General features: G+C 55.5%; 1 protein-coding gene across 3 annotated transcripts; it reads left to right on the forward strand.

Moving 5' to 3' along the window:
* Positions 1 to 437: 437 nt before the first annotated feature.
* On the forward strand, positions 438 to 12,841 carry CADM4 (cell adhesion molecule 4). Of its 3 annotated transcripts, none has more exons than XM_046684296.1 (9): positions 438 to 489; positions 7,990 to 8,136; positions 8,496 to 8,648; positions 8,918 to 9,052; positions 9,434 to 9,598; positions 9,724 to 9,814; positions 10,188 to 10,360; positions 11,152 to 11,280; positions 11,830 to 12,841. In XM_046684296.1, exons 1-9 carry the CDS (start codon positions 453 to 455, stop codon positions 11,937 to 11,939), a joined length of 1,140 nt encoding a protein of 379 aa, XP_046540252.1. In that variant the 5' UTR covers positions 438 to 452; the 3' UTR covers positions 11,940 to 12,841. The 3 variants fall into 3 exon arrangements, with proteins under 3 accessions (XP_046540252.1, XP_046540251.1, XP_046540253.1); XM_046684295.1 differs by lacking the exon at positions 438 to 489 and adding an exon at positions 2,056 to 2,148; XM_046684297.1 differs by lacking the exon at positions 438 to 489 and adding an exon at positions 4,022 to 4,064.
* Positions 12,842 to 13,331: the final 490 nt, after the last annotated feature.

A 13,331-nucleotide genomic window follows, 5' to 3' on the forward strand; every position in this document is an offset into this window, starting at 1 on the left:
CTGCTCCCACACTGCAAAAAGCTGGAGACCTCCAAGATAGGGTGACCCTGAGACTGGGGACAAGGTCAGGAAATGTCAGCCACACACACACACTCTCACACTGTGTGTGCCTGAAACCTGCCCCAGGTCACCCCGTCCCTGGTGGGGAAAGCCACTCTTGGGAGAAACGGATGATTGGGAGGTGGCTGGGCAGAAGTGGGAGGGCCGGGCATTCTGTAGATTTGGGGGAGCCGTGTAACCAGATGGCACCGGGCTGGGGGCCTGCCCGGCTTTAAATCCTGGCTCTTGCCGTTTACCACAGCAGCCAATGGCAAGCACCCTCTCCCTGGGCTTCTGTTTCCCTTTCTGTAGATGAGGATGTTGAACTCAGTGACCTGAAAGAAAAAGAACTCCAGCTGGGAACTCTGAAGGGCTTTCTGGCAAGCGGGGTGCAGTCACACCTTCCCCACCCCATGGCTGGAGGCAGAGACCCTGTCTCCTTGGGACAAGGCGAGGGGCAAAGCTGACCCCCCACCCTCCACCTTGCTCTCTTCTATCGTCTTCTGCCATCACCTCAGAACTTTCATCATGACTTCTTTTCTTTGCGGCAGACGTGGCACAATTTCCCAGATGAGCACTTTAGAACTTTAGCCACATTTCCATTCAATTTTATTTTTCCTTCTTTATTTTTTAGGCCCTAAAAACCAGGCTCATGGAACCCTAGAACCAGGGAATTCAGTAAATAAAGAGCCTGAGGGTATTTTAGAATGTTGACATCTTTCAGATTCTAGAATCCCAAAGTCTTTAGACTCTTGACCCCTTTAAAATTCTAGAACCTCGATGGCGTTAGCCTTCTAGCCTCTTGACATCTTTAAAATTCTGAAACCTTGACCTCCTGGAGATCCTGAATCTTGACACCTCTGACATCTAGAATCTTGACAGCGTAGATTTGTAGGACTTTGGAGTCTCAGAATCAGAATATAGTCTAAGACGGCCACCTGCCCAGTTCAAGAATCTTTTCTCCATCCTTTCTGGGAGGTAGCTCGGCAGGCGTGTCGCTTGTTTGGTTTTAAAGTCACTGCTTCCTGGTACTCTAATCACTTCTGTAAACTTCCTTGGAATTAAATGGCGTGGGGCTTTATAAGTTGGGAGAGAGCTAGGTGTCATGGGAAGCACTCTGCACTGGGAATGAGGGACCAGGCCTCTCCGGTGTAATTTTGTGTCAACCCCTATCCCTCTCTGTGCCTTGCTTTCTCCTTCTGTAAGGCATGGGGTAGGAAGCCGGAGTACATGGCCTCAGAGGGCCCTGCCTGCTTTCCTCTTCTTTGGACATTTCTGAATGGCCTTGGCCACCAGATTTTAGGGGTCTCCATGGTCCCCACCTTTCCCTCTTAGTCACCCCCATCCTCTCTCACCTGGCCCAGCCAGCAGGAGTGGGGATGGACGATGGGGTCCATTTGTGCCCTTTTGAAAATGCGTTCTCTCTTTCCTGGCTCACTCATCTGCCAAGAATACCAGAAGAAGATGAGGAGGTTTATGAAAAGAAAGAAAGAAGGGTCCAGGGTGGGTAGGCGAGAGGGAGTGAGAAAGAGAGAGAGATGGGTTGCCTGCCCAGAGACGCACACAGGCAGAAACCGAGACCCGCAGGCCAGGAATTGGATGGAACAGAAAGGAGCCGAGGAAACAGATATCCAGATCCGAAGAAAAGAGAGAGAGGCTGTTAAGAGTTGGGGGGCCTGGCGGAGGGGGAGGTGTGGATCCCGAATAATGTTTCCCTCCCAAGTGACTCACTTTCTCCTGCTGAAGTTCTGCCCGGCTACTCTGAGAATAGGGGAGCTTCCCCCCAGTGTGAGTCACCCCAGGGTACAGGTCTTAGGAGGTTTCTCTCACTGACCCCCACCCACCCAGGAGCCGGGGGCTTGAGTCCCCAGAGCGGAGGTCAGGTTCCGCCATGGATTCCAAGACCTTAGATGCAGCAGGGCTGGGGCCTGGGGTGGGTTAATGTCGTGCGAGCCTGGCCTGTCCCCGTCTTGGGGAACACAAAGGCAGCTTTCTCTCTCTGGGTGGGGTTGGGGGTGCTTGGAGACAGTCAGACTCGCCAGCGCCCAATGGCCTGTGGCACCAGGACCCAAGCACCCACTGGTTCCTGCCTGTGCAGACGCCAGATCCGTAGGTCCTCGGGAACCAGGTTGCAAGGCTCCTCCACGGGCACCCATTGGGGCAAGGGGACAGCGGCAGAGCCTGGGCTCCTCTGGGACCGGGTGAACAGGGCCCTGAGGGTGGAGGGTAGGACAGCGTGCACTCAGTGCAGGCCCGTACCCTTCCCGGAGCAGGAATTCCTTCCCTGACCCCACACCCAGGGGGAACCTCCGGAGGACTCCCCCACCCCCTGGCTGGGCCTGAGGCCCAGAATCCAGGGAGTTCCGAATATCCCAGGAACGCGGGGGCCACAGCGGGGACTTTGTGTGTGAGGCTGCTGACTCACCCCTACGCCCCCACCTGATGCTTGGGTCCCCAGAGAGAGGGGGACAGAGGGCTGGAGGAGGGCAGGACTGTGGTTCTGGGGGTTGAGGAGTGTGGACCTGGAGTCAAAAGTTTGCAGGAGAGAAGAGGGCCAAGGACCTGGACTCCTGGGTGTGAGGGAGGAGGGGCTGGGGGCCTGGACTCCTGGGTCTGAGGGAGGAGGGGCTGGGGGCCTAGACTGACCCCTGGGTCTGAGGGAGGAGGGGCTGGGGGCCTAGACTGACCCCTGGGTCTGAGGGAGGAGGGGCTGGGGTCCTAGACTCCTGAATCTGAGATAGGAGAGGACTAGGGGTCCTGGACGTGTGTCAGAGGGAGCAGGGGGCTGGGGTCCTAGACTCCTGGATCCTGAGGGAGAAGGAAGCTTGGGATCTGTACTCCTAGATCTTGAGGGAGGGAGAGTTGGGGGTACAGACTTCTGAGTCTTGAGAGAGGAAGGGGCTGGGGTCCCACTCCAGGTTTCCGAGGGAGGAGGGGCTGGGACCCTGACGCCTAGGTCCTGCGAATACAGGCGCCTTCACAAGGCTGAGCTGGGGAAGAATTGATGCTTTGTGCGAGGATGTTCGGACTCCGCCATTGATGGGGGGCAGAGGGGGGGTTTGATCAGGGCGCAGGGATGTACCACGTCCTTAGGGGAGGAAGTAGGGGAAGGAGGCATGATGCCACAAGCCCCCTGGGGAGCAGATGTAAATGGGGTGGCTGTGACCTTCCCGGAACCGTGACCTTGAGACTCCCTTGGGTATTCGCTGACTCAGGACCCAGGAAGTGCTCCCCCACCCCCCTTAGTCTCCGTGGAAACATCCACCAGCTGTGTACTCTGGGCCCCTGGCTCCTGGGTCCTGAAGGAGGAGGGGGCTGGAGGCCCAGACTCCTGAGTTTGAGGCGGGAGAAGGCTGGGGGCTCGGGACTTTGGGGTCTGAGGGAGGAGGATGCTGAGAACCCAGCCTCCTGGGTCCTGGGGAAGGAGGGCGCCAGCTAGGAGCCTGGACTCCTGGATCCTGGGAGAGGAGGCAGTTGGGGGCCGGATTCCTGGGTCTGAGGGAGGAGAGTGCTGGATTCTGGGTCTCTACACATCACCTGCTCAGCAGCTCCTTCCCAAACCCTCCCCAGTCCCTTTTTCCAGGCACCATCCCCATGACGACTCCAGGCTGTCAACACAGTTTAAAGGGCCAGTGCCCCAGTCCCAAAGCTCAGCCCCTCTCTGACCAGGAAGTCCCGCCTCACCACCCCCCAACCCCGAAACAAAAGCTCCTGAGACATTAATATTCCAGGCACACACACTGTTGGTTACTGACTCCTCAGGAGGGGGAGGGAATAAGACAAAAGCCCCCCCACCCTCACCCCATGTGCACCCTCAAGCAGAGAGCAGGGGATAAATGTGGGGGAGCAGATCCAGAGGTCCTGATGGCTCCCAGGAGATGTTGAGTTTCTGCCTCTGACTTGCCTGGGACTCCAGAGCCTCATTCTCCACATCTGTAAAATGGGGGGCTAGCATTGGGCTAGCCCTGAGGTCCAGGATCCACGGATAAGCTTCAAGATGTTTTTTAAAAGCGCCAGATGTGCAGGTAGGCCAGTTTCCATGTGCATGGGCATGTTTCCTGATGTTGAAATGACCGAAGCTCTGCAGAGAGGGCTCCCTGAGCTTCCGGCACTGGGCTGATCCCCACGAGGCAGGCACTGGCATCCTCATTTTACAGACGGGGCATCTGAGGTTCAGAAAGGTTAAGCCACTTGCCCAAGGTCACACAGCAGGCAAGTGGTCCAGCTGGGATCAACCCAGATGTTTAAGATGAGAATAATGATGTCACAAAGTCGTTGTGAGGCTGTAACGAAATCCTGCCTGACACACACAGTTCATTCATCAGTCTCCCCAGACATTTGTCAAGTGCCGGACACACTTCTAGGCACTCAGGGTGCGGCAGGAAACCCAATGGCTTACATCCTCGTCTTCACGGGGTGTATATACTAGGGATGGGGGCAAACAGACAATAAACAAGGAAGCAAATTAATAAAATAATGTCAGAGAAGTTTTCACAGAGGAAATAAAACAACGGTGATGACATAGAAAGTCTGAAGGTGAAGGGACCAGGAGCGAGAGAAAGTCTGAGGATGTGTTGATATGAGCAGAGACCTGAATGAGAACAGAAGGCAGCCCAGAGATGATTGAGGGCGAAGAATGTTCCAAGCAGAGGGAAGAGCAAGTGCAAAGGCCCTGAGGTGGGATCAAGCACAGTACGGCTGAGGGACATCAAGGCCCTGAGCCTGCAGTGAACTGAGCAGTGGTTGGAACCGTGCTCAGAGAGGGGCCCGGCCACATAGCGCCTTGACTAGGAGTCTAGATTTTGTTCTCAGTGTATCAGGCAGCCTTTGGAGGGTTTTAAGCAGAGAGGTAACTTGACCTGATTTACCTTTTTGAAAACTCCGTCTGGCTGCTGTGTGGAGAATGGCCCAGGGGAGGCAAGCACAGAAGCAGGGAGACCCTTGAGCAGTTCTTGAAGGTCCAGGCAGAGATGGTGTCGTTGGACTAGGGTGATGGTAGAAGAGGTGGACAAAGGTGATGAGATTTGGGATCTGTTTTGGAGGTAGAATGGATACATCTTATTGATGGAATGGATGTTAGAGGGGAAGGAAAGGGTGAGAACTTGGATGATTTCTAGGTTTTTGGCCTGAGCAACTAGGTGGATGGTTGTGAGATTTACTGAGATTGAGAAAACATAGGGAGGAAAATATGTGGGGCAAGGATTGGACATTTTAAGCTTGATATTCCGAGAGGTGCTAGATAACCCCTGAATAGTGACTTAAATACACAAAGCACTATATTCAAACATAAAAGAAGTCCAGAAGTAGGCATCTAGGGTTTTTATGGGAGCTCTACATCATCACCAGAGACTCAGGCACCTTCCAGCTCTTTGTTCCACCATCCCTACTGCCACTGTCCTCGTGGTCCAATATGGCTGCAAGAACTCCAGGCATCACATCCGAGTTCCAGGCAGCATAAAGGTGACCTGGTGGGAACAAAAGACTTGTCCTCTTTCTTTAGGAAGTCCTCCCGAAATTACCACATGACACTTTTTCTTATATCCAATTGGACAAAACTTTATTACATGGCCTCACTTAGCTGCAAGGAAATCTGGGAAATATCTCTTTATGCGGGACACGGGGAAACCACAACATACAATCAGGGTTCTTTTACTAAGGAGAAAGGGAAGAATGGATGCAGGGTAGGAAGATAGCTGTCTGCCTCCATCCTCCAGAATTAATCTTTTCCACTCTTCAGCCCCCAATTCAGGTCACCTATCCCTCTTACAGGAAACATAACGCCTTTGATGGGATATTACAGTGTTTATGTCTACCTCCCCATAAATCTTTTTTTTTTTTTTAAGGATTGGCACCTGGGCTAACAACTGTTGCCATTCTTCTTTTTTCTTTAAGGATTGGCACCTGGACTAACATCTCTTGCCAATCTGTTTTTTTTTTTTTTTTTTTTTTTCTGCTTTATCTCCCCAAACCCCCCCTGTACACAGTTGTATATCTTAGTTGCAGGTCCCCCTAGTTGTGGGATGTGGGACACCGCCTCAACGTGGCCTGAGGAGCGGTGCCATGTCCACGCCCAGGATGCAAACCCTGGGCCGGCGCAGTGGAGAGCGTGAACTTAACCACTCAGCCACGGAGCCGGCCCCCACCTCCCCCATAAATCTTGAAGGCCTTCCATGACAGGGGCCTCATCTGACTCATCTCGGGGCGCCCAGCCCCTGAAAACTTACCTTGAGGCCCTTCGCTAGCACGTCCCACACCCCCTCCCCAAGGCTGGATGCTTTTCCCCCAGATAGCCAGGAGTGGATGTGGATGCAGGCCGTGGAATCGGAGAGGTCTCGGTGCCGAGCCCGACTTGGCCACTCTCGGGCTGTGACCTTGGGCAAGTCATTTCCTCTCTCTGGACCGATTCTCTCATCTGTAAAATGGGAACTGGAAGAAACCTGGGGATTGTTAATAGTGCTACCTTATTCTAGTAGGGTGATGATTAAATGGAAAATATATAGGTGATGCCCTTAGCACAGAGCCTGGCACAGCAAGTGTCTAATTAACCGTAGCTGCTGTGGTTATTGTTATTTTGAAGATGCCTGCGACAGTGATGATGGTGATGCTGATGCTGATCAGTCTCAGCTCTGAGCTTTGTGTTCCCTCTGCTGGAAACACCCCCTCAGTAATCCCCTATCTTGTTCCTCTGATGGATTAATCAGGGTAGGGTAACTGCTGTTAACAACAGCGCTGAAACCTCCATGGCTTAACCAAAAACTGTTATTTCTTGCTCACGTCACAGTCCTGTGCAGGCCCCGGGTTCCTTCCAGCTTGTGGTCCTGTCCTCCTTTAGGCCCTTTAAAGTCCTCTCCAGCCAGCTTGATTGTGAGTGAGATGAGCCAGGCTGGAAGAGGTGTTTCTCTCTTCCACCTACATCCCCTCGGGCAGAAAGCAGTCACGTGGCCCCACCGCAGTACAAGGGAACCTAGGAAATGGATCTATTCATGTGTTGAACCAGTTAACTTTAGTGGTGTCACAGACCCTCCAAAACGTAGTGGCTTCAAACAACAGTCGAGTCATTTGCTCGTGGCTCTGGGGGCAGCAGTTTGGACTGGATCTCTTGGTCTCAGCTGGGGTCACTCAAGTGGCTGCAGTTACCTGGTGGTGTAACGGGGGCTGGAGGGTCCAGGATGGCCTCACCCATGTGACTGGTGGTGGGGGCTGGAGGGTCCAGGACAGCCTCACTCACATGGCTGTTGGCAGTGGGGGCTGACTGTTGGTGGGGCTTCCCTCCGTGGTCTCTCATCCTCAAGGAAGCTACTAGTCCTGACATCTGTACCTGACAGTCTCAGGGCAGCAGGAGCCACAAGGCTTCTTAAGGCCTGGGCTCCAGAACTCACAATATCACTTCTATCAAATTCTGTTCGTCCAAAGGAAGTCCCAAGGCCTGCCCAGATTCGCAGGTCAGAGTGCCTCCTTGATGGGAGGAGCAGGGAAGTCAGCTTACAAAGGGCATGGACAGGGATGGGAAGGCTACTGTGGCGATCTCTGCAGAGAAGCTGCAACAGGTGCCAGGTGTGAAAGATGGGGCTTGGCAGACAGCAGTTTTCCACATCTGGTGAACTTCTGCTCACTCTGAGATCAGGATCCAGTGGACCTTTCTTCCAGAACCTTCTCTGATCACCCATCTCCCTAGGTAGTCTTAGTCTCCCTTTCCTCTGGGCTCCCAGTGTGCCCTGTGCTGCCCGCATTAGAGCACACACTGCTGGATCTTGACTGCAGCTCCTCAGGAGCAGGGAACAGGTTCCCTTCGTCTCCCAGGCTCCAGCCCGCAGGAACTGTTGGGTATCATGAGCTGAATGAGAGGGGAAGGAGGGGGATGGGAGGTTTGGGTGGGAGAGGCACAGAGGGAGAGAGAAAAGATTGAATTGCAGCCCTCAGTGAGTCTCCTTCTTCTGTCTACTGATGCAGGGGCAGGACAGGAAGTACAAACGGAGAATGTGACAGTGGCCGAGGGTGGGGTGGCCGAGATAACCTGCCGTCTGCACCAGTACGATGGGTCCATAGTTGTCATTCAGAACCCAGCCCGGCAGACCCTCTTCTTCAACGGCACCCGAGGTGAGTACTGGCGTCCGAATTCTGAGTCTTGAGGGAGGAGAGGGCTGGGAGCCTGGACCCCTGGGTCTGAGGGAGGAGGGGCTGGGGGCTGGGACCCCTGGGTCTGAGGGAGGAAGGGCTGGGGGTCTGGACTCCTGGGTCCAAGGGAGGAAGCGTTTGGAGTCTGGACTCCTAGTCCTGTGGGCGTGAGGGCCTGATTCATTATGAGTCTCCAAGGGAGTAACTAGGTGGGCGCCGTAGACACACAGATATGACTGGAGAAAAAAGGCGGAGGGCTGGACTCTAAGCTCCTGGAGGAAGGGTGGGACCCCTGAAGCCAGGATTCCCCAAGTTCACTCCTTCCGATTCACTCTCTCTAGCCTTGAAGGACGAGCGTTTCCAGCTTGAGGAGTTCTCCCCGCGCCGGGTGCGGATCCGGCTCTCAGATGCCCGCCTGGAGGACGAGGGGGGCTATTTCTGCCAGCTCTACACGGAGGATACCCACCACCAGATTGCCACGCTCACTGTACTGGGTAACAACCTCCCCCTCCTCGGACCCAGCCCCTCCTCCTTTCTCCTCTGCTTATCCCTTATCCTGAGACCTGACCCTGGCAGTTTTTAGCTTCCTGGACATCTGGCCCCAGTAAATATGGCCTGTCTTCATGACCTCTGACCCCTTACTTGACCCTGTCACCTGGGACCCTTGTTCCCTTTGGTCCCTGGGATCCCGCAGCCTGGTGGCTTTGAGCGCATCTCGGTGCCTCCCCTGACACCTCCCTTACCCCCTTTCTCCCTGCGGCAGTGGCCCCCGAGAATCCGGTGGTGGAGGTCCGGGAGCAGGCGGTGGAGGGCGGCGAGGTGGAGCTCAGCTGCCTCGTGCCGCGATCCCGCCCGGCTGCCACCCTGCGCTGGTACCGGGACCGCAAGGAGCTGAAAGGTGCTACTGAGGTTGCGGTGGGGTGGATGGGGGAGGTGCCGGAGGGGGCGGGGCCCGAGAGGAGGTGGTGTTCCGGGGGAGGGGCTTGGGCGGGGCTGATTTGTATGTGGGCGGGGCTTGGAGAAGAGCACACAGGTTCCGGCAGACCCTAGCCGCTCCAAATACAGCCATTGAACGGATTGATAGACGAGAGGGCGTGGGAGTGAGAGGGGGAGGGGCTTTGGGAAGAGGCAGGTGCGGTGGTGGGCTGGGTTCGGGGAGGGGCGTGGTTTGGAGGACAAGGGGCGGGGCTTGGCAAATAGCTTGCTTTGGGATTGGCTGCGGGGGAGTGGGCACTCCTCGGTGGGCGGAGCCTGACAGTATCCCGGCGGGGCGTGGCAGGAGTGAGCAGCGGCCAGGAAAATGGCAAGGTCTGGAGCGTGGCGAGCACAGTGCGGTTTCGCGTGGACCGCAAGGACGACGGCGGTATCGTCATCTGCGAGGCGCAGAACCAGGCGCTGCCCTCCGGCCACAGCAAGCAGACGCAGTACGTGCTCGACGTGCAGTGTAAGTGCCCGGCGGGCCGGGACCCGAGGGAGGAGGGTCCCAACGCCAGCCGCCTACCCCCGGGAAGGCTCCAGCCCGGCGTGATGACCCGGACAACCACTCTCCCATCTCACGTTTGCCCACAGACTCCCCCACGGCCCGGATCCATGCCTCCCAAGCTGTGGTGAGGGAGGGAGACACGCTGGTGCTGACGTGTGCTGTAACGGGGAACCCCAGGTGAGCTCTGGGGCCCGAAGAGAACAGGACTGGCGATCTGGACACCTGTGTCTCAGGAAAGAGAGGGCTGGGGCCCGAGTCCTGAGAGAGGAGGGATCTGGGGTCTCTGACTCCTAGATCCCGAGGAAAGAGGCTGTGAGGTCCAGACTCCTGCATTCTGAGGGTGGAAGGGGCTGGGGGGGGGCGGGGTCTAGGATTCCTGATATCCTGATGATGGATGGAATCTGAGCCCAGGACTGTTGGTCTTCTAGGCAGGAAAGGGTTAGCAGGGATTCTCTTATTTGGAGATGCTGCATGTCTAGATTTCTGAGAAGTCAGAATTGGGCGCTGATACCTGCGTCTCTAACTCTCATTATACTCTACCCCCGCCCAGGCCAAACCAGATCCGCTGGAATCGCGGGAATGAGTCTTTGCCGGAGCGGGCCGAGGCGGTCGGGGAAACGCTGACGCTGCCCGGCCTGGTCTCAGCGGATAATGGCACCTACACCTGCGAGACGTCGAACAAGCACGGCCACGCGAGGGCGCTCTATGTGCTCGTGGTCTATGGTGAGGGAGGCTGCGGCGGGCCTGGGGGCGGGGCGTAAGGCAGGGGCGGGGCCTCCAGGGGGCGGGGCCTCACGAATGGGCGGGCTGGATTGGATGGTCCCAGGCCTGCCGGGCCTTTGAGGGTGGGGCCTGTGCAAAGAATGATTGGGGGTCAACAGTCAACAGAGTTCTTATAGTTCAGATTCGGTTCTGCAGCATTCTATTGCGGGTAACTTAGTTTACGTCTTAGTTTCCTCATCCGTAAAGTGGAAACAAACATAGCACCTACCTCACAGGGTTGTCGTGAAGATTATATGAGCTAAATATATAAAGCAGTTGGAATGGCCCCTAGCACAAAATAAGTGTGATGTGTTTAGCTCCTATGACGGTGGGGCAGGAATTTTGGAAGTGGTTGGGCCCTAGCCCAGCATTTTAAATGCCTGGAGCATTTCAGACGAGATGGGAAGGGACTTGGACTTGAGGTTCCGTGGCCAAGAAACAGTGAAAAGAAAAGAGGTGTGCTTTTTCTCTTCTCTGGAGGGTGGGAAAAGGAGGCAGGGTGCATATTAGCAAAATGATTCAGGGGCCAGGTCGGGCCGTGTACAAACCAACACGCATTCCTTTAGAAAGTGAAGCATCAGGAGAGTGGTGCCAAGAGAAGGGACCACGAGGTGTCAGTGATTTTCGAGGGGCGTGGCACATAAAAGGGAGCGGTTAGATGGGGTGTGCGCAGTGGTTTAAGAGGTTGGCGGCGATGGCCAGGCTGGGACCGTCCTCTGATGACCTGGTCTTGCGCCCTGTCCCTCTGGCAGACCCCGGTGCGGTGGTAGAGGCTCAGACGTCGGTGCCCTACGCCATCGTGGGCGGCATCCTGGCGCTACTGGTGTTTCTGATCATCTGTGTGCTGGTGGGCATGGTCTGGTGCTCGGTACGGCAGAAGGGTGAGTGGGGCGGGATCTGAGGGTCCAAATTTAGCGAGGGGTGTGGTTGGTCGTGAGATTCGGAAGGGGCGGGGCCTAGAGCCTGGATTCAATTGAGGGCGGGCGTAGAGCCGGGATAACAAGGGGGCGGAGCCTAGATCCAGGATTTGAAACCCAGCGGGACCTAAAGCCAAGATTTCCAAATGGGCGGGTCTTTCGGCCCAGGACTGTAAAAGGGGTGAAAAGTTCAAGTTGAATTAAGGCCACGGATTTGAATAAAACAATTTACCTTCCTAATTGCTGGATTCGTCGGGAGCGGAGCAAGGGGATTCCACCAAGAAAACGGATAGGGGTTGATCTTTGCATGAACTTTAGGAGTCTTCCTAATTCTGCTTTACGTCTTTCTCTGCCCCTGTTCTGCCCTTCCCTGGACTTGATTCCTTCTCCCGGTCTGTTCCGTTTCTCCCTCTTCCTTCGTCTGGTATGTCTCGTCTGTCTCCCTCTCCTCCTATATCTCTCTCCAACTTCTGGGTCCACATACATGTCGCCTGGGGATGTGTCATCTCTCAGGCTCCTATCTGACCCATGAGGCCAGTGGCCTGGATGAGCAGGGAGAAGCAAGAGAAGCCTTTCTCAATGGCAGTGACGGACACAAGAGGAAAGAAGAATTCTTCATCTGACCCCACCTCCACCCTAGGCGTGGGCCTGGGCTGGGGTCCACCCCACTGCCAGCTGCAAAGACATTTACCAGAGTCTGGGATGGTGGGCTTCCCCCACCACTAACACCTCAGACACTTGGGCAGGGATGGGGGTGTCAGAAGCCTGAGGCTCTGCAAGGGCCAGAAGCAACGGCCCAGAGGTCTGGGTCCCCCAGGGGGTAGGGCCCAAAGGTCCAGACCCCCCAAGTCCAGGGAGGGTGGTAGGGATTGGGTTGGGGGAAAATAACTGGGGGAAGGCCAGGGCCCCTAGGCTGCAGAACCAGGTCTTGTGGGAGGGGATCAGATTCTGGGAAGGGCAGGGTGGGCAGGGAAGGGGAATGCAGATTTCTTTGGGGGTCCCAGACCCCATGCCAGCCATTGTAGGAGTTCCACAGAGCTCTGGGCACCTCTTTGCAAAGCCATGTTTGCACGGTGGGGGTAAGGGTGGGGGGAGGGCGTGGAAACAGGGATTCTGTGTCTTTGTGTCATAACTTTGATGGGAGCGGTGAGGGAGACAGCCCCGACACTTTTCTCCAATTCCCCTCCCCCCCCAGTTCCTGGGCTCCCCTTCCCTTCTCCCCCTCCCCCTACATCAGTCCCACCCATTTTTGTCTCTGTCCACCCACTCCTGGGGGGGCCTTCCCCATCTCTCCTCCAGGCCCCCCGGGGAGGGGGAAAGGAGTTTGGGTGGGTGGGTTGGTCTCTATGGTTTTATATATAATATATTAAAAAAAATCAAAAATCTGTATGAAAATATCAGATTGTGCCCCCCCATTCCTAGCTTTTGCCCCTTTTTCTTGTTTAAAAAAAAAAGCAAACACATTTTGTATGGGGCCGGGAGGGGAACGGGGAGGGGGTTTGGCAATCCCACTAACCACCATTAAACTGAGGAGAGAACAAGTGTTTGGGGTGGCTGTGTGTCTGTCCCTCTGCCCAGAGCTGCACTGTGTTGGGAGGGGGACGGCCCTAAGGGAGGGGGGAGGGAGAGGAGTGGGATGGTTGCTGGTGGACAGTCTAGGCCAGGAGAGGGTACTTACCTCTCCAAGGATACCTCCACCCTTCTAAGAAACCGGGGTGTTTCCTGGCCAAAAGTCACGAGTTTTGTCTCTTCAATAGACTCCGAGCTACCCTATCCCCAACCAATGACCTTGACCCTTCCCCTGGCTTAGCCGAACCCCTGACTGCACTCTCCAGAGAAGCTTTCAGTTACTCACAGCTCATCCTGCCAAACCCGTCCCCGCCCTGCTCAAAGCCTTTCCCTAGCCCCCATCACCTCTAGATCAAGTCAGAGCTCCTTAGCCTTGCATTCCAGGCTCCTCATTCATTCATCTAAATTTTAGATGAGTGATTCTAATTTTCGATTCAAAAATACAT

The sequence above is a fragment of the Equus quagga genome, chromosome 13 (genome assembly GCF_021613505.1).
Source record: "Equus quagga isolate Etosha38 chromosome 13, UCLA_HA_Equagga_1.0, whole genome shotgun sequence".
NCBI lineage: Eukaryota > Metazoa > Chordata > Mammalia > Perissodactyla > Equidae > Equus > Equus quagga.